We start from the raw sequence: 22,946 nt of genomic DNA on the forward strand, positions 1-22,946 counted from the left end.
GTCTTTTCAATCCTTAGGACTTGTCCCCAAGCACCCAGAAGGCCACATTTGCATACAAATAATTGATATTCTAATTACAAATCATTCGTATTGATTTATTAAGCAGATCCCCAAAGGATCTCTAGAAGATAATTAGATTCTACGCTCCTTAGGGGTAAGGATGGCATATTTACCTCCTTGTTCCCCCACGGCAGTGTGAGGCAGAACTACATGATAAATGTTTGATGAGGCACTGGGTGAGCGTGGTTTAATTGTGGGGAGAGTTTATAGGGTCCCTGCAGATCATTTCCATTGTATTGGGGAGCGGGGGCGGGGGACCTTCATCTGTGCATTTGTATGAATGCGACATTGGCAGACCTCTCTCCTTCATCCACAGAGGAGGGACACTAGACTGAAAGACAAAAGACACAAGACCCCTGTCTCCCTGCTCCAGCTGAGAGACAAAGCAGAGCAGATGACCTTGGGTGGCCCTGCTAGGGAATATTTGGGAGGGGGACCTGAGACCTCTTTCCATTGTTTCTGTGTGCCTGTCCCCAAGCCACTCCAAAGAAATGACAATAATACATACAATTAAAAAAAAAAAGATTATGCAACCAGTGAGTGAAAAGCATGATTAGAAAACATTGCTGTTTTTCCTGATCTTATTAAAAACTGCCTGCTCTACAAGTGCAGCTTTGAGTCCCTGCTACCCTGTGCTGACCGTGGCCAGGCCAAGCCCTCCAAGAGCCGCAGCCTGTAGCGGCCTCTGGGCCTCGGCACATGCGAGGAAGTCTGAATCCCCTGAATGCCAGGCAGATGGACAGACAGGCACGTGGGCAGTGGCACAGAGGGAGGGAGAGACAGAGATGGGGCAGAGGTCTCCTGAGGTGGGGCAATGGCATTGTCAAGATTATATTCTCCATTCCCATCTTCTGCTCCTGCTCCCTGGAACTTTTAGAGCTACAGACTATCAAGTGACTGTCAAGACTTTGCTTTTCCATCTGGTGGAAAAACAAAACAAGCAATGACGATAGGTAAAGTTAATGCAGGGTTCTTGTGAAACCAAAATGACTGTAGCAGTTTCTGTCCCTGACACTGGGAAAGAGTTTGTATCTTTGCTGTGCTCCTAACCTGGGGTGGCAGGAGTGGGGCACTGGCTGCCTGGGTCACCACCTGTCCTCAGTGGCTGTGTGAGTGATACAATTGCTCACTAGTTGAGTGACCTGTGTTGCTGGCAATGCCTTCAGATAGTGACCCCAGGATCCACTCCGGATGACCTGGCTGGCTTGGGGACCTGGACCCTACAGTGGCAGGTGTTGGAACTGACCTGGAGGTGGAGTGGGGCTGTGGTAGGTGATTTGGAAGAGCTTCGCTCTGGCTTAAGTGCTGTGAGGACATGGGGCAGAGCCATTTTGGATCCACAGAGAGGGCATTCAGGAGGAGCCTGCAGCCATCACTGGTGAAGTGGCTGCCATCAGGCTGATCAGTGGTCTAGTCAATATGAGGCTTTACACATTTTGCCTGGACTCGGGGGTAATTACTAAGGGGCCTTGCTTTCGTCTTGACCATCCTGGTCAGGTGGCCTGTGAGATGAGTGCCTGAGGTGCCTAGCATGCTCCACATCAAGCCAGCAGGGCTGCTGCGAAGTGCTGGCTGCAGGAGCTGCTTTTCTCTCTTGCTGTCTGAGCCTTAGTTTCCTCTTCTTTGCAGAGGGGGAGGACAAAGCTTCCTAGCTCTGGGGTCTGGGGAGGGATTCAGTGGATGACGGTACATCAGCTGCATCACGAAGGCTACACACAAGTGGAGTCCCCAAACCCCTCATGCCGGCATCTGGGAGACTGGCATGTGTGTGAGAAGGAGCTGCTGCAGGGTAGGTATGTTGTGTGGTGCTTTATGAAGCATAGGGTCCCCTCATGTAGTTCGACTTGGTACATCTTCTGAGTCCCAGACAGATCAACAACACCCGGGAACTGAGGCTCTGAGAACAGGCTCTCCAGCCTCATTGTGTGACTCTGTGAAGACACCCCTCGCCCCCGATCTTCAAATGTTATTAAATAAAAGCAGATGATTCTTAATTTGTAGCAACTGGGAACAGGAACACATAGTAAATACCTTCTGTTATCTCCTCCCATGGGAAAGGGGGTCACAAAAGAACTGTCTCCCCTTTGTTTATTTTTCAGTAGTTAAATCCCCTCCTGAAGCCTTGATCTCTTTGTGCCATGATGATGCACAGTGTGTTTGCAGGCACAAAACCCTGTCCTGCTTTTCCCTTTATTTATCCCTCTGAGTCTGAGACATTGGACTTTGCAGTGGCAGGAATGCTTTAATGTTTGACAATACAGATAATAACTGATGATCAGCTCAGGAAAGCTGGTACTGGGAGAGGTGGCAGCTAGCTATGGTGCATCTGCAGGGTCCTTCACTGGTACTCCGCCTCTCCAGCTGTCCTTGTCCTTTTTCCAGCTTCTCTGCTCCGTGCCTGGAGCCCAAGGTCTCCTGACAAAACTCCTCTCTTTAATCCTGTTGTTCTGCAGTGGACATTAAATGGAATCTTTTTGTCTTTTTCACATTTTAGTTTGCAGTTTAAACCATTGGTCTTTCCTTCATTTGTGTTTGAATGTGTACACATATGCATATGTGCATGTGTTTGCTTTTAAACTACAGCATTATGAAAACTGAAGAGAAGCTTCTATATTGTTTAGGCTTTTATATGAAAGTAATAAAGAAGTTCCTAATGGGCCCATGGTGAAAAAAGTAGGTTTTGAATGTACCTAGTTTTGTTATATGTGGTTCTATGCCAGGGCTAGTAATGGGATTTAGTATTATTGGTGCAATGAATGATATTTGCATAGTTAGACTGCTTGCCATTATTCACAGTAGCGCAATAAAGTCTCTATTATCTTAATCAAAGAAAACCACAGATTGACTCAGGAGGAGGAAGACAAAGGTCAGGTACATTTACTGACCCAAGGACACTCAGGAATGTCTTCTAGCTCTTTGGGAACCCTTCTAAAAAATGACCTTGAGTCATCATTTCAGAGGCCACCCTGAGCACACATGGGTTTATTCTACTTCTTGAAATGTTCTCTTCAAGATTTGGGGATCACTAAACTTGCATATCATTTCAAACAGCTAATGCTGAAAGAGTCCTTCTTGTTGGTATAATTGGTTGTTCTTCTTCTCAAGGTGGCTGTTTCAGGGGAGAATTTGATATATTCAATAATGGCTTCAGATATGTACCATAAATGGCTTCAAAATTTGCCATCCTTTCAGCCAGCCCCAAGGTCATTGCCACTTAAAAAAAAATTGCCTCTTGGCCACCAACTCTTCTATCTCCTATTCCATTCAGAAGGAATGTTAGAGCAGGAAAGAAAATCCACACACAGGGATCCTAATTTTCTAACAGGGTTATCATACTGGATATAGGACATATAGAAATAATTACAAGCAGAAGATTCTGGGTGGGTTATTTTATGATTTGATAGTCTGGATGCTGAAGGCTGATGCAGGCAGCAGCCCACCCTATTGGCAAAGCACAGCCACAGCATCCACATCACTCTGCTGTGGTGTCTGCTGCTTTTATTTCTACACTATGATGTGTCCTCATTTATATGCAAACAAGACATGACCTGACCCCATCATTTGCGCAGCTGATGCAATTTTAATGTTGATGATAGTATACCACTGGTGCAGACTCGGTGCCCTAACATTGTGCATTAACCTCAAATTACCATTCACAACTCCACAATTTTCTTCTTAAAAATGCCCTTTTCTAATGGAATGGAACCCTGGTAGCTTTCCCACCTTATTTTACATATATTTTATTAACAGAGGCCTGAATCTCCATTCTACACTGAATACTAATAAAGGGAAATGTGAACCCCCTTGTTATTTTCCACCCCACTAACAGTGGTGCCTGAGCCCATAGCAGCTTCCCACACAGCTCTTGAATGATGATGTCTGGTGCTTATGCTGTTTTCTGGGAGATGCTGAAAAGTTGTAATGAAAATAAAAAACCTGAGTGACTAGAGTCTGATTAAAATTGTGATTGATAAAGTGATTCATTTTGATCAGGTGTCACCTATAAAGCTTTTTTATTTTTCCCTTATTCCTGTTTTATAGGCTTCCCCAGTGCTACAAGGAAAAGTGACAACTTGACATGCTGGTGACTAAATTCCAGATGCTGATGACACTTGCCTTCCCAACCAACACCACTGTTTTCAGTGGAGAATCATGTTTTGGCTGGTATTACTAGAAGACAAATAAATGAAAAACTTAAAAGGCTCTGCAATGCTCAAGTCTCAATGGAAATCTGTTTCTTAAACTCTAGTGAAAAAAGACCCACAATAAACCTTGAGGTTCTTTAGGAATCTGGGTCCATTATTTATAGTCCCCCCTTAACATATACTTCCCCCACTTTCTTCCAAGAGGATTTAGGACAGCTTGAAAAGATCTCAAGAACCAGAAGGAAATAAATGTGTGCTGTAAAGTTTTATACACTGACTCCAAGTCTGGCTGTAAGCTTTTTATTGATCAAGATGAAGTGTGTGTGTGTGTGCGCGCGCGCGCGTGTGTGTGTGTTTAAAAAGGAAAAACATAAGACAAATACCATTTCAAAGTATCCACTGAGGTAATTTTCACTAAAGCTCTGAAGATAGGATTAGGGTTCAGGAGTTTCTGATTTCCTTTGAAATAAGAAGAAACACACACACATACTCATAGTAAAAAGAAATTAAAAGTATTTATGTACAAATAAAAGCAAAAGGTGGAACAAAGGGGACAGTTCTGTTACCCAAGTCTCTTCCCTTAGAGGTAACTTCTGTTAGCAGGAAGTGTAGATGTCCAGCCTCTCGAGCAGGGAACACATCAAGCGCTGCCTAGGATTCTGAGCCATGGGAATCTTGAACCCTTCTGTTGGGAGGAATGTTGATAAACCCCTTCAGAAAACTCTCTACTAAGGCAAAAAAGAGCAGGTGACAATATATGTCTTGTCAGGTACGTGTGCAAGAGACGTGTACACATGCACCAGAGGCACGTGCGGTGCTCACTGTAGTAGGTCCCTGTTAGCAGAGATCTGGAGCCAAGCCAGTGCCTGTGCACACAGAGGGATGTGTAAATGGTGGCTTGTTCATGCCACAGGACACCCATTTGAGAGAGTGAAGGCAATCACTACCCAGCACGTGGGATGAAAGAAGCCAAACCAGGAGCACATTCCACGTGTACATATGGCCCAAAGCATGACAGCAAGCCAGTGGGTGACGTTAAGAGCAGGACGAAAACCAAAGTGGGCCCAGGCCAGGGCTTCATCATGTGGATGATGTTTTGCTCCTTTTGAGTGTTCTTCGTGACACCAAACTGTATATACAATTTATGGCACTTTTGTACCTATCTTAAAATGTGAAAAACAAACCTGCAAATTACCTCACCAATATCAAAGTTATTTGATCAGAAAGGATTATCAGGGAGATGGCTTGTAAAAATGTATGTGAGTGCTTACTCTTTGGTAGTTCTGGGTTAAATGCCAGTCAGAGGGGTATCCCACCCAAACAGCCTGTGTGGTAAGCTCTGATTATCCTCCCTTGGTGAAGATGAAAGAAACACCACTCAGATTTAGGGCCTTGTTCAGAGCCACATAGCCTGGAGAGGGGCCAAGCTGAGCCTCAAACCCTCTCTGCTCTCTGTGATTCCCTCTGAGCACAACTGCAGCACAGAGGGACAGCAGAGAGAAAATGGGAATGGAATGTGTGAAGCTGTGCTTCCATGGGAGCACTGAGTGAGTTCAAAGCTAATGCTGACTCTGGAAATGCTGCATCTGTAAATGAAATCCACCAAACGACAGAGATGCCCGAAGGCCTTTCCTTCAGGAATCCAGAGCCCTCCTGTGGGCCTTCCTGTGGGCACAGGTGTTCCTGTGAAATGCCCAGGGGGCTCTGCAGGCCAGCAGAGATGCTCTCCACCTCAGCTACTGATGAACTGGGGAGGTGGGGACGCGGGAGGAGGGGACGCAGGAGGCCGGGGAGCCTAGGCCCCCGATCTAGATGCACCACTGCTTACCAGATGCCATCAAGGCTTTGTTGTTCTGGGGCAGCAGTTCCCAAGTCCTCTGAAACAACGTCACAACACTTAGTTAAGAATGGGGATGTGGCTCAAGCGGTAGCGCGCTCACCTGGCATGCGTGCGGCCCGGGTTTCATCCTCAGCACCACATACAAACAAAGATGTTGTGTCTGCCGAAAACTAAAAAAATAAATAAAAATTCTCTCTCTCTCAAAAAAAATGCATGTTATGTAGGACTGTGAAGAGAAACCATCGGAAGGCAGATACGTATATCTGTAAACACAGCTTTTTATTAACAAAATGTTCACACCCTTCTTACAACAGACTCCATGGTGATTAGCATGTCATACTCTACACAAGCGCATTATAGAGTACTCAGGCCAAAACAGCACAGTTAAAAGTAGGCCAAATTGACCTGCATTTTCAAACTGTCCACTACCAGCATAAGTATAAAAAGAAAGACCTTACAACAAAAGGCAAAAATTCTAGTTTTCTTTCATCAGCTTCTACAAACAGTACAGACATCATATGGTCACAGAGACTCAGGTCCAGCCCAAGGTTAAGATTGTAAAAATAACATCTTCAAACATCCGCATGAGCTTAGCAAATTATCCTCCTTACGTTCCAGTACAGGTACCCAGGCAGTGCAAGATGCAGTGTGAAGCCATGGCTCCCAACCTGGCTTCTACAGTGCTACAAAAAGGCCCAGACTATAGGCATTTGATTTTTTCCCCACAGCAGATGCTATTGTAAAAGGCACAAATATTTTATTCCTTGCATCAGGTCTTAAGAAAGTATGACATTTTTAGGAGAAATGAGTTGCTGGTATAATGGCTTAGTTTTTTTTTTTTTAACGTCTAGGCTCATCTCTCTGTTTCTCTTCTAGACCTTTGACTTGCACTTTTATACACTTTAACAAATGCTCTATTACAAACTCTGTGAAATTCTGACACTTAGGCGATCATCAGTGACAAAAAAACCATTCTGCCAATCAGCTGAGTTCCCACTGTAAGCTAGGGCTGCCCACTCCCCTTCTGGAAATCCTGGAGGTCCTTACCTAAAGTCAGCTCTGGCATCTGACTGCATAGACGTGACTCGCCCAGCTGGATGGAGTGGGCGCAGCCTGGGGCTGCAACTGTGACCGGCTGCAGGAGAAGGCACGTCATGTGCTGGGGAGGTGAGCAATGCAGGGTCTCCAAGGGACAGGTCACCAAAAAGTGAGAAGGGAACTAAGGCAAGAAGTCTGCTTTGATCACAGAGAAGGAAAAGACAAACTCTTAAGGTCAGAGTGGCAAATGGTGATTATGTGAGTGACTAATAAAGCAAAATGATGGATGAGACAGATGAGAGTAGGGAAATTTTTTTTTTCCTTTCCCAGGGAAATAAAGCTCTGTCTATACAGAACAACACATGGTTTAAAAATGGAGCCACCAACAGAGCTCACTAGCCGGCTGCAAAAGACTCTCCCTCACTGAGTTGACTTATCTCTCTGACACATGCATGGTCCACGTTAATAAGAAGCTTCATGAACTACCTAATAACTTCATATACAAAGGAAGTAAATAAATTCAAAAGCTGCTTCAAAAATTTTTAGGGGCTACTAGGTGCAGTGGTGCATGCCTGTAAATTCCAGTGACTCAGAAGGCTAAGGAAGGAGAACCCCAAGTTCAAGACCAGCCTAGGCAACTTAGTGAGACTCTGTCTCAAAATAAAAAAAGGGCTGGGGATGCAGCTCAGTGGGAAAACATCCTGGGTTCAATCCCCAGTCCCATCAAGAAAAAACAACCCCCCCCCAAAAAAAAAAAAAACAAAACAAAGACTCCTTCAAAAAATCATTACAATTGGCAGTCAGAATTGGTACTTGAACACCTGAAAGTTACCACAATTTTGTTTGTTGGGATAATGAAGCATTTTGATGAGGCACCAGACAGATATAAAAATGAACTTGCAAAAATGAATTAAACAATTTTTAAAAAATCTGTTAGACATCATGGTTGACTTCACCACCTACTGTAGATATAGCCTAATCTTACTATCTCAAATGTTCAGCATAACAAAAGGAATCCATGGAAGGCATGAGACTTTTTAAAATTAAACTTCTGAATCCTTTTGTTTTGAAGCCAAAAATATTCTAGCATAGCTATAATTGATTATGCTCTGAAAGGAAAGAACACAGATATTAGTTATTTCTGATGGTACAGACCATCAAATTAAACTTGATCTATGCTACTGAAAGTCCTTCTAGATTTGGAAAGTAAATCATTTTCCTATAAGCTAAGAGAATCTTGAAGGATGAGCTGAGAAATGTGCTGCTTCTTGGTTCCATTTATTCACCTTCCTGGTGATGTCAAAGGAGACTTCATCACAACAGGTCTATCACTTATCATTCTCTTAGGTGGAGGAAATGGAGGCTCCTGAAAAATGGACTCTTCTAATACATTTTTAGACTTTCATTTGCACATGAAACAGGACAAATGCCCCAGAATTCCATTAACATTTCTTGCAAATCAGATAATCAAATTGCCTGGTTTTCTATTACTGGAAGTCAAGACAAGCAACTCTGCTGTCAGAAGAAATTTGCGGAGGTCATTTCTTAAAGCCCCAGGCTAAATTTCACCCCCACCACCCTTTTCTAAAACTACAGGGTATACTGCTTATCTCCTAGATTATTTGTTGCTTGGACTTTTTTTTTTTTTCTTTCTGTAAATCACAGTACCACAGGATATCCTAAAGATAACCTTAAAATGTTTTAAAATTTTCTGATGAACCAAGCTAACGTCAAGTATATTTAACAGTGTGATCCCTAAAGGTACATTCCATTTCTTCCTTTAAAAACTAAAAGAGGTGCAGTTCCTTTGAAATCAAACAACAAACAAAAATTGTGTTGTTCATCCCTTTAAAACAAATTTAAATACTGAAGATTTTCCCATCTAGCTTGTCACTGCCATGCAACTTTCTGGGTTTAGCAAGGAGGGCCAGCCTGAGTTAGTGGGCTGTGTCTGTCACTCTCCTCCAAACATTCTAAAGCAGGCACCTGGCATGATGAGCACTAATGGGTTCCCAACAACTTTTTTCTGGAAGGAAGGAAGGACTTCCACAGGCTCCTGCAAAGACATCTGTATGTTTAGTGGGCTCATCTGTTAGATGCAACACATCGTGTGCATGAGACTCTAAGGGCCCATGCATCACATTTTCAGTGTGTTCTGAAAGAATGAATGAAAAAGTGTCAAATAGAATTTATACAACCTCTTTTGCAATTCACTCTTAGCACAAATTTGAACACACGTACAAATTTGGAGACCCACGTACCAAAGAGTATGGCATAATCTGAATCTAACCTGCCTACTGAAACACAAGGCCATGAAAAACAGACACTCCAGTTTGACAATGCCAGGAAAGCCATGTGATCACTGTCCAAAGGCCATTTTCATTGCTCTATCTCCCAGGGTTTTAGAAATCCTCCTCAGCCTATTTCCTTCTTGAGACAAGAAACAGAATACTTGAAGAGAAGTTCTGAATTAAATGCAGTTTTCTTTCTCTTTGTATATTTAAAAGTAAAGAGAACCGACAACCCCAAGAAGGATCCTGGCCCAGGAGATCAAGCCTCTGATATGCCTTCATCCTTTCAGACATGGGTGGGCACCCAGGAAAGAGGAACATGAGAGCAGGCACTTCAAACATCAGAAATAGGGAACAAGGACATGTGTTAATCTAAAAGAAACAAATCTCTCAGCTGCTCTGAGCAGGGCCTGTCCTGACTATGGCTGACAAGCAGGTGATAGAGGTTTCATTTGGAACCAGAAGGGCTTGTAGTAGATACTTCTCCCCAATCACTCCTTATAGAGAGTTGGAAATGAAGGACACTTACTTAATCATACTCTTACTTTATGTTCTTTTAATCACCACATGATAGTTAATTAGTTATCACAGAATCAGAAAAACACTTATGTAAAAGGAGAGATCTGGAGACCAGTGGTTTCTAGGATTGGACACCTGCAAAGAGCTTATTTCAACTTCTCTGAAAGGAATCGATACACACTTGCAGCTAATTAATGATTTCTCTCTTCTATTCAGTTCCAAAGTTTTTAAAAATGGCCCTGTGTCATAAGGGAACCAAATAGTTTTTTTTACAGATGGGCTATGTCTCAATTCCTTTGAAATCTTATGAGATTTTTCTCATAAGAAATAAAGAAATATGGAATGTGGTGGATCACTGCTTAGTCTGGTTAATCTGAAATGTGTTCAAAGTAAAGCACTGCTCCTGACTCTAATATTTACCTTTGCATTTTAGAAGCAAACAATATAAAATGAAGACCTTTTCCCCATTTTCACTGAGCATGGGTCATGGATCTGTGATAGAAACCTGTTGTTGCTGTTAGGCATTACAAAGGTACTACAAGCGAAAGAGCACCCTGTCAATTTTTTGGAGAGACTGATGAAAATGAGGGAGAAGAGGCCCCAGAAATGCCTGAGCGTACGCCTCACACTACTTGTCCGTTAGTGAGATGTGGCTGAGACCAGGCAGAATCATTCCCTAGAAACTCACAGAAGCAGAGAGCTGCAAAGGGCAGGAGAGATGGCCTCGAGTTGGGCTAGATAGAGAACATCACAGTGAGATCAGAGGCACTCAGAAGAGGTTCAAAGGACCTCACCCGTGCACCAAGACACCATGTGCTCATCAGCATCTACTGGCAGGTTTGGTGGAAAAAATGTGAAGGTGGTGGATTTGCATCATCTTTCTGTGAAATAAGACAAAAAAGGCCTCACACGCATTGCCTTTTCTGCAATCAGCCAGGCAACCTTTGTTTTTATTAGTTGTCGTAGAGATAGAGGCCCAGTAGTGGGAAGGCTGGGGACAGGCCAGGGCAGTGGCTGGACATCCTGGATATATATGAAGTAACATCAAGCCACCTTCAGTAGCAAGGGCCCAGCCCTAGGAGTCATGTGGCTTCTCGTATCAAGTTTGCTAATTTAGTGCCGAGTTGGAGGCAATGCTAGAGAGATAAGAGTGTATTTCACACAAAACAGCGTTGGAATTTTTACCAACTGCATTCTTTCTATATGATTTCAAGAAGAATAAAGCAATTTCAAATGCTTAAGACATACAAGAGGGAAAAGGGAGTCATTTTTTACTTAATCCGAGTTATAATTTTCCCATTAAAATCTATCCATATCAAGTGGGGGGCACAAAGAAATAACAATTATTTTCAAAAGTTTTGACTGTTCAGTTTAAGGCTAGCTCTGAAAACACAATTTAGTTTTAAATTCAAGCTGTTTCATTTCCTATTTAATCCTGTAAATTTCCTTCTCACACAATACTCAGGTTGGAGGGTGCCCAATTAGACCAGGAGCACATTTCCACCAACTGCACTTCAGTGCTTTATTTTTAGATCATATTAAAAACCTCATTAGGCTCCCTGAGGGAAAAGAGTGTTAACCACTAACAGAGGCAGGGGAAAATAAAGGAAACGAAAAGATAAGCTAGATTGTTAACAAGAAAAGTGCTCTTAAACCAGTTGGTCTGGGGTCACTGTGAAAGCCAAGAGAAACTTATTACCAAGACCAGGTAAATGACTTGAGCTGAGAGCACACTCTTTTACCACAGGCCAGCAAGAACTAGTCAGGCTCATCGAAGTGGCATATGTCTTTATTATCATTCCAGATGGGATGTAGAGGGAAGAGGGGTGGGCGGAAGGGAAAGCACAGAAACCTGGAAAGACTGTAAGCTGAACATCTATGCCTCTGCACAACATAAATGTGCCTCAGTCTCCAGTGGACAGGCTGAAAAGTGGGGGGGCATCACAAGACTGGGTGTGAGATTAAATGGAGTGCTGCATGAAACTTAGAATTTATTAATGTATTTACATAATTTATAGTCTTTAAGCAATGGTCTCATAAATACAGACTACAACTTTACATATGCTAAGCAACAGATACTTGTTTTCCCCACCAAAATACTTGGATTAAATAAAAAAATTGACAGCATTTACATTACTTTCTCCTCTTCCTTGTTTTTTAAACTGCTGCTAACCTATTTAGGACAGATGCAGTTCATTTATTCCAGGTGCTTCTCTACCACCACCACAGTGGCGCCAGTGATGTGTTTAGTGATACATGCGCGACAGGGTCAAAAGCAAACCCAGGGTGGGCCAGCAACCACTGCCATGGTGTTGGCTTTCTGTATGTATCTGGGGCTAACATGCTTCACAGAAAGTGCTTCAGAGACAGCAGAGATGGAGTATCTCCATCTGTCCTAGACAGAATCATTTCAGCTTCCAACAGTAACTGCCGTCCCTCTACCTGCAATATCCTACCACATTTAAATGATACAACTCCCTCCAACAGTGGTAACAGGAAACCAAGGAAATGATAATCTTGCCTTCCCCCACCCCTTAAGAACCACGAAAGTGCTAATTTTCCCTTTTTACAAATGTTACATAAAATCCTGATTACAAAACTACTCAGCAATTTAATTCCACCATCCATACAATGATGTGCTCCCTTCAGCAAGGTCAAAGTCAATGATGCGGTCCCTTTGGACACCACAGATCCTTGACATACTGGATGTCCACAGACTGAAATACCATTGCTGCAGTCTTCAAGGGGAGAACAGAACCGGCCAATTTCTGTGAGTCCTTTTTGCATGAAGAAGACTCGAGTGGCTAGGTGGACTCTGGTAGCAGGCCCCCAGCCCTCCTGCTAACTGTCAGGACCACCTGCTTCACCATTGAGTCTGAGGCTGAGGCTCATCAGCAGCAGCTTCGCTTTGGCTCTGACGGCTGTCTGCGGAGTTTGAAGCCCTTACCGCCAGATGGCGGGTTGGCGTCAGTGGATGGAATTCTTCGACCTACACCAAAAAGGGAGGAGAGGGAATCAGCTACAACTTTCCAAATCGGTTCCTTCTCAGACACAATTTTGCAGATGCAATTTGAGTTAAAAAAAAAAAAAAAAGCAAAAAAATATTAATAAACATTTTCCTTGGGAATAACTTACAGAAAAGTTGCAAAGATGACTGATGCACAGAGTTGCTGTACATCTCATCTTGTTCCCTTCAATATAGACTGGGGTCTTATATTGTCTTGGGACATTTGTTGAAGTGAATAAATCAACATTAGACTTTTTTCAGGTATCACCAGTTTTTCTACTAATGTCCAGTTTCGGTCCCAGGATCCAAACAAGGATATTACACAGTACTTAGTAAAGAAACAAGAAAATTTTTTTTGTAGTTCTGGGGATTGAACCCAGGGCCTTATGCATACTTGGCAAACACTCTATACTGAGCTACATCCTGAGACCATTAGTAAAATTTTTAATTAAAAAATTACACATTAAAAAAAATTGAGTAGATAATAAACTACATGTTAAAAAAAAAATTCGATCAGAACATGCCTGTCCCTTGGTGTCATGGCAGAGCCACCACTGTGACCTACTGCTGGTGCAGCCTTCTGGGGAGGGAGTATCTGGTTCCTGCCCGGCTCTGCTTTCTGAAGCATGAAGGAGAACAAGTAGTAGGAACTGACCTCCTCCTTGATGCTTTCACTCAATACATCCTGGGGACTGCTCCTCCTTAGCACAATGGAGATGGCTGCTTCTTTTATTAGCTTTATATCACCTTTATGTATCATATATTTAACTGTTCTTCCACTGATGGATATTTAGTTTATTCCCATATTTTGATGTTATAATAATGATGTGTGTGTGTGTGTGTGTGTGTGTTGTGTGTTGTGTGTGTGTTTTGTGTGTGTTGGATAAACAAACAGGATTGGAGGAGCTAGGTCATGCTATTCTATACTTGGCATTTGTCTGACACACAATGTCTTCCCAGTGTCTGTTTAGCACAAATGCAAGAAGGATTCTTGATTTAAATTTTCACAGATGCGGCCAGATTGCTCTCTAAAGAGGCTGTGCCATTTTATTCTCCTACCAACAATGGATAAGAATGAACAGGTTTCACTTTACTGCTCTGTGAAGCATGATGTCAAATTTGAGACAAATCTTAAATCACCCGTCCATCTACCTGGCTGATAATCAAGGGCTACTTTCTCTAAGATGGCTTTCCTGATGCCCACCTACTTCCTACCTCTCTCCATCTCAGACACCGAATTCCATCAGGTCACTAGAAGCATACCAGGACATATTTGTTTACATGACTGACTCCCTCTAACTACACCCTACGCTCTTCTAGAGAAGAGAGATCCTGTTTCTCCATATGGGTGGTATTCCTGGAATCTTTGTGGCACACTACCTGGTGTGGAGGTATTCATAAACATGGAATGAATGGACAGGCACAGCTTCTGATGTTAGCAAGGCTAAGAGAGAACTGGCAGCAACTCTCAGATCCTTGACAATCAAGCCTCAAGACGTCACCATTCTGGGAAGTGTATAACATGTGTGGGCAGCACACGGCATGGTCCCCACATCAACTAAAAAGTCTCCTGCAACTTCTCAAATATCTACAGATACTGCTGTAATATTTATGTTACCAATTTATTTAAAAGCTTTACTGAAGCTTCTTGTTATTATGTTTTTCTCAATAAATGGAAACTCAAATGCAGGTATCACAGAAGCAGCTATTAAATGTGACAAAAAGTCTTTTTAGAATGAGTATTCCTAGAAGAAAACATCTTTATCATCTGGGAATAGGCAATGGTTTCTTAAATAGAAACTAAAAATCATATGCTGACCATGAAAAAAAAAAAAGGGACAAATTGGATTAGATTCAGATGAAAAATTTCAGTTGATTGAAGATTGATTCAAAAATTAAAGTCAGGCCACAGAGGAGGAGATATTTCTAATACACATAATCAACAAGGGACAAACATACAAAATAAAGCAGCATAGACATTAAGAAGGCAGTTGCCTGGCAGGCACTTCACAAGACAGACCACTCAGAGAGCACAGAAACATACATAAGTGTCTGGACAGCGTTGGGTTTCATCAACCCAGGGGAAATGTAGTCCACTACCTGCCCAGCAGAGATACAGGAGTAGAACCTCACACATATACTGATGAGTATCCACTGGCATAACCACCATTGTGAATATTGGCAGTGAAATCATATGAATACAGGTAAATCCAACAACCCAGCTATTCTTCTTTTGGGGATAAAGATATCTAATGAAATATGTACAGATGTTCACCAAAGGACATGACCAGAATGTTCAGAATAGTACTGTAGTAGCTTTAAATTGGAAACAACTGTCCAAATGTCCATCTACAGCAGAATGGATGATTATACCATGGATATCCCCCTTCCCCAGTCCCCACCTCTGAATCTGGAACCTGACACACACACGCCCCGAGAATGCATCTCCTACAGCTCCATGAGATAATAGGGATGATCTAAAAATGTAATATATAATAAGAGAAACCAGAACCAAAGAGTAAACAGAATATGCTTTAAAAAATATAAATAGCACAAAACATATGTAAAACCAAACCATGTAAAAGAGTTAACAGGATGGTTGTCATTCTGGAAGCAGGAGAGCCACGGCTTACTCTGAGTGCACCCACAGGTTCTACTCCACTGGGGGCAACACATTGGCCTTTGTGCTTCTGTAGGTGAACTTTTCCATATGAATCTTCAACACTCAGTTATGCCAGGCACTGTGCTCATACAATGTGACAGCAGCACCCAGTGAAAAATAAACCTGATTTCTACCTATGACAATTTTTCTAATCTTTGTGAATTGTTTTTTTTGGTGACGCTGATGATAGAACCCAAGACCTCAGTCATGGCAAGCAATTGCTCTGCCTGAACCACCCTCCCAATCACACTGTTGATACAGTTCACAACCACCTTCTTTTTTTGGCTATACTGGGGGTTGATCCCAGGGGCATTTTCCCACTGAACTACATTCCAGCCCTTTTAAAATTTTGAGACAGGATCTTGCCAGGTTATTCAGGCTGGCCTTGAACTTGCCATCCTTCTGCTTCAGCCTCCCAAATTGCTGGGATTATAGGTGCATGACACTGTGCTTAGTGTAAACGGCCAGATCTAAACAATGGGACACATTACATAAAAATCCAGATCTCTGAGCAAACTACAGATAGCAACATAAAAGCAAAACAAAAGCAAACCATAAAAAACCTTGAAAACCACCTCCGCAACTGGGCATCAAGAGGCTCATACTCCAGCTTAACTCCAGTTGCTAGAGCTGGGCCCAAACCCCAGGGCTTCTCGGGAGACTGCTCCACTTGGCCTTGGTGGGCACTGGAGTTCACAACCCTTCTTCACAGAAGCTAAGAACCTTTCCAGTTCTAGCTGTCTCAGATCTTAACCAGAGGGTGGGCCTTAATTGCATTGACCTTGCAGGGCTGACTCCTGCACCTCCCTGGTGCCTGCCATGTCAATGTGAACTCCCGCATCTCGAGAGGGTCTGCTCTGCTTGACCTCAGCTGGTATCACCTCCTCAGAGAGGCCTTCCCTGATCACCTGCAGGTACTTTTTCACTTCATCCTAAATCATTTTCTTTTTTCAAAAATTAGTTCTAATCAGTTATACATGACAGTAGAAAGCTCTTCGATGCATTGTACATAAATGGAGCAGAATTTTTCAATTCTCTGGTTGTACATGAAATAGAGTCACATCATTTGTGCAATCACATATGTACCTAGGGTAATGATGCCCGTCTCATTCCACCGTCTTTCCCACCCCCTTGCCACCTCCCCCAGTAAATTATTTTCTTCATGTCTCTTATTATGATCTGAAATGATCCTATTTATCTGGCGTTCACTTTCTGTCTCCCTCGGCAGAACGTGCGCTCTGAGAGAGCAAGGGCTGTGTCTATCTTCTTCAGGCTCTCTCCCCAGAGCCTGGAACAGTTTCCAATAAATATTTTGATGAATTTGAATGAAATGAATAAACATAGATACAATCTGTAGGGGATCCCAAAGGCATGCAGCAGCCTCTCTCCCATCTAGTGTCATCATGCAACACTCTGGAAGGGGAAGGGGAGGGTAGGAAAAAGATCTCCATACCTCTCCCCTGCTTACTACTAATTTTTGAGGATTTTCTTACAGGGTAATTATATCTGCATTTTATTTCCTTTTATTTATTTTGCTCATTTTTGATGACCTTGGATGACTAATTGAAATACATTTAAATAGAGAAAGAGGGAGACTATAGCTTCTGTGACCTCATGCCCTGTGCATTACTTATTCAGTAGCGACATTATTTCCAGAAGAGCCACAGTCATCAGGCAGCAGCTCTCCAGCAATCACACCTTGAGAGGAAAGCTGGCCGTTCCTCTTGTACTCTCAAATCTCATTTCACTGACGATAGCACCAGAGACTAGACTACTCAAAATACGATGGGAATTCTAACCAGGAAGATAATTCTTTCTGAAGTTGGTCTGCACAGAGGAAACCCATAAGCACAGAGATACTCACTAATTTCTATAAAGAGCTCATTTATGTTTATCGCATTTTTTGCGCTGGTCTCTACAAAAATCGCATGAATGGAGTCAGCGTAGTCCTTAGCGTCTCTCTCCATGACTTCTCTGTAAGGCAACAATTGCAAATCAGAACGTCTACCCATTAAGAGCTTATGTTACCCCCACCTACCCAGTAATTAACCAGATTATTGATTACAGAGGGTGTCCTGAATGGCTCTGTGAACCCCAACACTCGGTCTTCCCAATTATACCACTTCTGTGTTTAAACAAACAAAACCCAGCACCACTAACAACATAGCTAATGGAACGATTAGGGCAAGGTTTTCTACTCCCACCCCCAAAATAAAAATAAAAAACCCCTGCCTTGGGAATTATGGAAATGGTAGAGAGAAAATTCTAATAAATGTGCTTTCCTTATTCAGTTCTGTAACACAAGAGCCTGGGGGCTGCACTGATCTCAGATAATGCCAACTGCGATGTGACCAATGTTCAAGTAAATTACACACCTGTCTATAGACATAATATGATTTGCTCCAAATGCCTGAAATTATAATTTTAGTTTGAAATTTCAGGACTCAGCTCATATAACAAAAAGGAATTTTTCAATGTCAAAGATTAAAAAACAACAACAACAACAAAAGAAAAAAACCAAGATTTTTACACTGGATATTGCTCATTAAGAACAGGAACACATAATCAGCAGTGCAATCTCTTTGTCTAATAACTTACCTGACATCGATAAGATCACACTTATTTCCTGCAATGGCAACTACAATATTAGGTGGGCCATGCTGTCGAAGCTCTTTTACCCAGTTCTTCAATGTTGAAAATGTCTCCTGTAATACAAAGGAAGAAACTGGAGATCTAAGCAACTAAGAATCTCCAAAATATTCTAAGGAAAACTGAATATGGTCTTACTTCTTTTGTGATATCGTAAACGATTATAGCTGCAGCTGAGCCTCGATAGTACATTGGTGCTAAGGCACGAAACTGTAGAGGGAAATAAACAACAACATTGGAAAAACTGGTTAAATATGTTTTTTTTTTTTTTTTAAATTAGACTTCAAAGTCCATTATCCCTGTACAAAAGGTAATCTTTCTCTGAAGCCAAAGATGACATCATGTTTTAAAGCAAATGAACCAGTAATTACCAAAGGCGAAAACTTTTAATGTTATCACTGAATTGTCTCTCAGAAGATAGTTTAGAATACAGTTTTATAGGAATTAAATATGGTGCTATAAACAATTGATTCAGCTAAAAAGGCTTTTTAATTGAACTCAATGTTGTAATTCCCAAATTCATTTGTTCAATAGTCCTTTAAACTTTGGCTTTCCAAACTATCAGGGAGATAAAAATAATGCTGTGAACAGTTCTCCAGAGAAGTGCTGCATTGGGGTGTCTCAGAGATCACCCTGTAATCCAGATGCTGATTGTCCTAGACAAGGTTACACATTTAAATTCACTACTCGAATGAGTCTGCAACATGCTTTCTTGATATCTTAATCCATGTGGCGATTCCCAAATGCAGGGTACATGTCTCATTTCATTTCCACCTCCCCTCCACTGAGCACAATAAGGATGAGAAGAAATGAGGAGGAGTAACCACTTCCACAGCTACGGTGGTTTAGTGAGCCCTTTTTTTGATGAATGCAAAACAGGAAACATGAAGCACTTTCCCCAGTCAAAATCTGGTTCCTGAGCAAATGTCCTCATGAAAGCATCATCCACAGAATGTGAGGCCAAAGTTAACAGACTAGACTTTTACCTTCACACTTCAACTTTGAAGGCTGAACTGTATGATGTCATGTTGTGTACTGCATCCTGCTGTTTCTGGCAGCTTATACCAAATATGGCAGGAATGCCTTCATGGGGGAGCACTGGTGCATACGCAGCATACACACAGAACTGTGCACATTGCAACTTTTCTTGTGACCCTGGGTTTTGAACCAAGGGTGCTCAACCACTGAGCTATATCCTTACCCCTTTTTTATTTTTTGAGACAGGGTCTTGCTAAGTTGCTGAGGCTGGCCTCTAATGTGCGATCCTCCTGCCTCAGTTACTTGGGCCACAGTGACAGTCTGGACTCTAACTTCCTATCAGTTAGTTTAATTTTTTGGCTTTTTTTAAAAAAATTTTTTCCCCTTAGTTGTAGTTGGACACAACACCTTTATTTTATTTATTTATTTTCATGTGGTGCTGAGGATCGAACCCAGCGCCTTGCATGTGCTAGGCGAGCCCTCTGCTGCTGAGCCACAAACCCAGCCCATAATCTTTTTGCTTTTAAACTTTCATGTTACTTTGAGTTTTACAAAAGAAAGAGAAAAATATGACTATAAGCTCCGTGAGGGAAGATAGCATCAGTGTTTTGCACTCCATTTTATCTCAGGGCCTAGCACCTGAGGTAATCAAGAACTGGTGAGCAAATGAAGAACTGTAACGTGGGGATGTCAAACTAAATGCCAGATCTGTATGTCCACAGACAGAAATGTTCACTAATCTCTGTGAGTAAAAGGTCTGCCTGGGTGAAAGCCTACTTTCAACAAAATGGTAAGTTTTAGAAGAAAACAAAAATAAAAGTTGTAAGTTAAGAAAACAATGCAGAAAAAAGAACTATATCTGAGTGCAATGGCCACACCTGTCATTCCAGCTACTTGGGAGGCTGAGGCAGGAGGATCACAAAGTTCAAGGCCAGTCTTGGCAACTGAGTGAGATCCTGACTCAAAATGAAAAATAAAAAGGGCTGTGGTGTATGTGGTAGAATGTTCCTGGGTTCAATTCCTGGGACCACACATGAGGGGGAGGGGAAGAAACTACATTAGGTAAAAAAGATTTTAAATGTCGGACTGACTTCCACAGCATACACAGCACACAGGTGGAAGAAAGGGTTATGGTATTAGTTTTCATTTCTGATATGCTTATGGTGGCAACATCCTTTACAGGGTTCTTTCTCTTTCTTTGTTCAAAACTGTAAGGTAAAATTCACATGAGTAAAGCAAAGACCTTAGCTGTGCAACTGATAAGTGATGGACGTACACATACACAGAAACCAACCACCACGGGGCTGGGGATGTGGCTCAAGCGGTAGCGCGCTCGCCTGGCATGCGTGGGGCGCTGTGTTTGATCCTCAGCACCACATAAAAATAAAAAATAAAGATGTTGTGTCCACTGAGAACTAAAAAAATAAATATTAAAAAAAGAAGCCATCCACCAGGATAGCAAATGTGAAATTTAATGTCCCTGTTTAACCTTGACATAATCTTTGTCTCTGAGCCTACTTCCTACTATGAACTTGAGCACAGTGGCTGTCTTCTGTCTATGATTTGCATAGAATATCATTTCCATTCTCTTGTTTTCAACCTTTCTTTGTATTCATGAACAATCTTTAACCAGCACACAGTCCGGTCCAACCTTTCGGCACATCTGCCCACCTCTGCCTTCCAAGTGCAATGGTCCTTTACATTCAACGCACCTACTGATGTGCTTGGGTCTCGGTCCACTGCTTTTTTTTATGTGTGTTCCATTTCTTTCTAAATTCCTTTGTCCTTCCTTTACTCTTCTCTTTGGATTGGATGCAGCGATATTATCTTACATCACTTTTTAAGTGGCTGTTCTTGTAACCACAATATACATTTTTTTCTAGTGTACTTAACAGTTTAAAATGTTATCACTTCATATAAAATGTAAGAGCCATCCAAGCATCGAATGCTTTTTATCCCACATTCTTTGCGCTGTTGTCAAATATTTAAAATCTATCTACACTATAAATTCCACAATCCAATATCATAATTTTTAAATTAAATGGCCAGTTTTCTTTTAAAGTTGAGAAGAAACAATGAGAGATTCTCATATTTACTATTTCCCAAGGCTGCTTATTTCTTCCTGTGGATCTTATTTACCATTTATTTACCAAAGTCATTTCACTTTAGCCTGAAAAACTTTCTGTGAACTGCTGCTGAATTGTTTTTGCTTTTTTAATAGCATCCTATTTTGACTTCATATTTGACAGGTATTTTTGGTATGGTAGAGATACTGTCCCACTGACTTCTGGTCATCACTGTTTCTGTAAGAAGACAGCCATCATACAAACTGTTCCCTCATATATAATGTATCTTTCATCTGTGGCTGCTTTTGAGATTCTATTTCTGGTTTCAGCAGTTTGATTCATGATGTATGTATCTAAATGTGGTTTTTAGTTGTACTTACATGTTTGCTGAACTTCTTGGTTTTGTGAGATGGGGTTTCACTGGATCTGGGAATATTTTAGGCATTCTTTTTGGAGTCTCTTTTTCCCCCGAACCTCTCTCTTTCTTTGCTTCTTTTGGGTCTCAATTATACCTATGTAGGCTATTTGAATTTGTTTCAATAAGTATTGTTCACCTTTTTCTACTCTGTTCCTCTGATTAATTTGTTCTATCACTTATCCAGTGAATTCTTCACCTTAAATAAAAATGAAATGTAGCTTTCAGTTTTAGCATTCCCATTTGATTCTTTTTCATTAAGAGTGAGATTTCTCTTCTGCAGTTAAGTAGTTAAGACTACTTTTCTTTAAATCTTTGAAATACTTAAAATGTGTGCTTTAAATTCTGTATCTGCAAATTCTAATAATGGGTGGGGAGTTGTTCTCCTCCCTGTGTCCTCTTCTCCTGCTTCTCTGTATATATAATCATTCTGACTATATACTGGACAGCATGGATGATACACTTAAGAAAACTAGTTTTTGTTTTCTTCTTTGCAGAGTGTTAAATTACCGGCTAGCCACTGTGAGACAGGCCACCTTAAGTTTGTGTAAGGCCATCAAGGTCCCTCTTAGTTGCAGGACCTGCTCTCCACTGCTGAGGCACTGCCCTTCGGAAGTTTCAATGGGATGCCCGAGGTGTTCACCCCTCCCCTCTAACATGGCAGGACTGGGTTCAAACTCCAGACTGCAGCTCTGCTGTAATGGCAGTCTTTGTTCTGTTCTAGTCACTCTTCTAGCTGTTGGTCTCTTCTGGGTTTGGTAATGTCTCCTCTGTATATTCACAACTTGGATGGTCAACCAAAGACTTGAGGAAAACTTATAAACAGACTTTGGGTTTTCCCTCCTTGCTGGGACCATTTTTGTGGGATTTGTATCCTCTTTTTCCAGCTGTTCTTGCAGTCCTCAACACTACTTACAGGTGTCATAAGCTAAAAAGACAGGCTTTCTGCTTGAGTCTTAGTTGCCATCTGGTCTGAGGAGAGTTAACTAGGAAAAGCTATGACAATGTGAACCATGCCCATCATAGCTCTTTTGTTCAGTCCCTGGCTGCATCTGGTTGCTCTGCAATACATTTTAAAAGTTTTATCTAGAGTTTGTATATAAATTGTGGTATCTGGGAAGGTTAGTCTATTATAGGGTACTCTTCTGTCATGTTGAAACTCTTTCCATACCATTTTGGTGTAAAGAAAAAAGATGGAAGCACATAAAGAAACTCAAAAGACATCAGCACATCTGTGCTCCAAATGTGGCTCTAAATCAGGAGATAGCAAACTTTT

The 22,946-nt window shown here is 41.7% G+C and overlaps 1 protein-coding gene across 1 annotated transcript in view; it reads right to left on the bottom strand.

Annotated features, from left to right (window-relative positions):
• Positions 1-6,309: 6,309 nt before the first annotated feature.
• The window catches only part of Rab22a (RAB22A, member RAS oncogene family), a 63,292-nt gene continuing 46,655 nt past the window's right edge, over positions 6,310-22,946 (bottom strand). The window contains exons 4-7 of the mRNA XM_076851912.1: positions 18,350-18,421; positions 18,161-18,267; positions 17,427-17,536; positions 6,310-12,882 (exon numbers count right to left, since the gene is read on the bottom strand). Of these exons, the coding sequence (XP_076708027.1) occupies positions 12,785-12,882; positions 17,427-17,536; positions 18,161-18,267; positions 18,350-18,421 (387 nt within the window). The 3' untranslated portion in view covers positions 6,310-12,784. The remainder of the gene's footprint in view (positions 12,883-17,426; positions 17,537-18,160; positions 18,268-18,349; positions 18,422-22,946) is intronic.

Source organism: Callospermophilus lateralis, chromosome 3 (genome assembly GCF_048772815.1).
Source record: "Callospermophilus lateralis isolate mCalLat2 chromosome 3, mCalLat2.hap1, whole genome shotgun sequence".
Classification (NCBI taxonomy): domain Eukaryota; kingdom Metazoa; phylum Chordata; class Mammalia; order Rodentia; family Sciuridae; genus Callospermophilus; species Callospermophilus lateralis.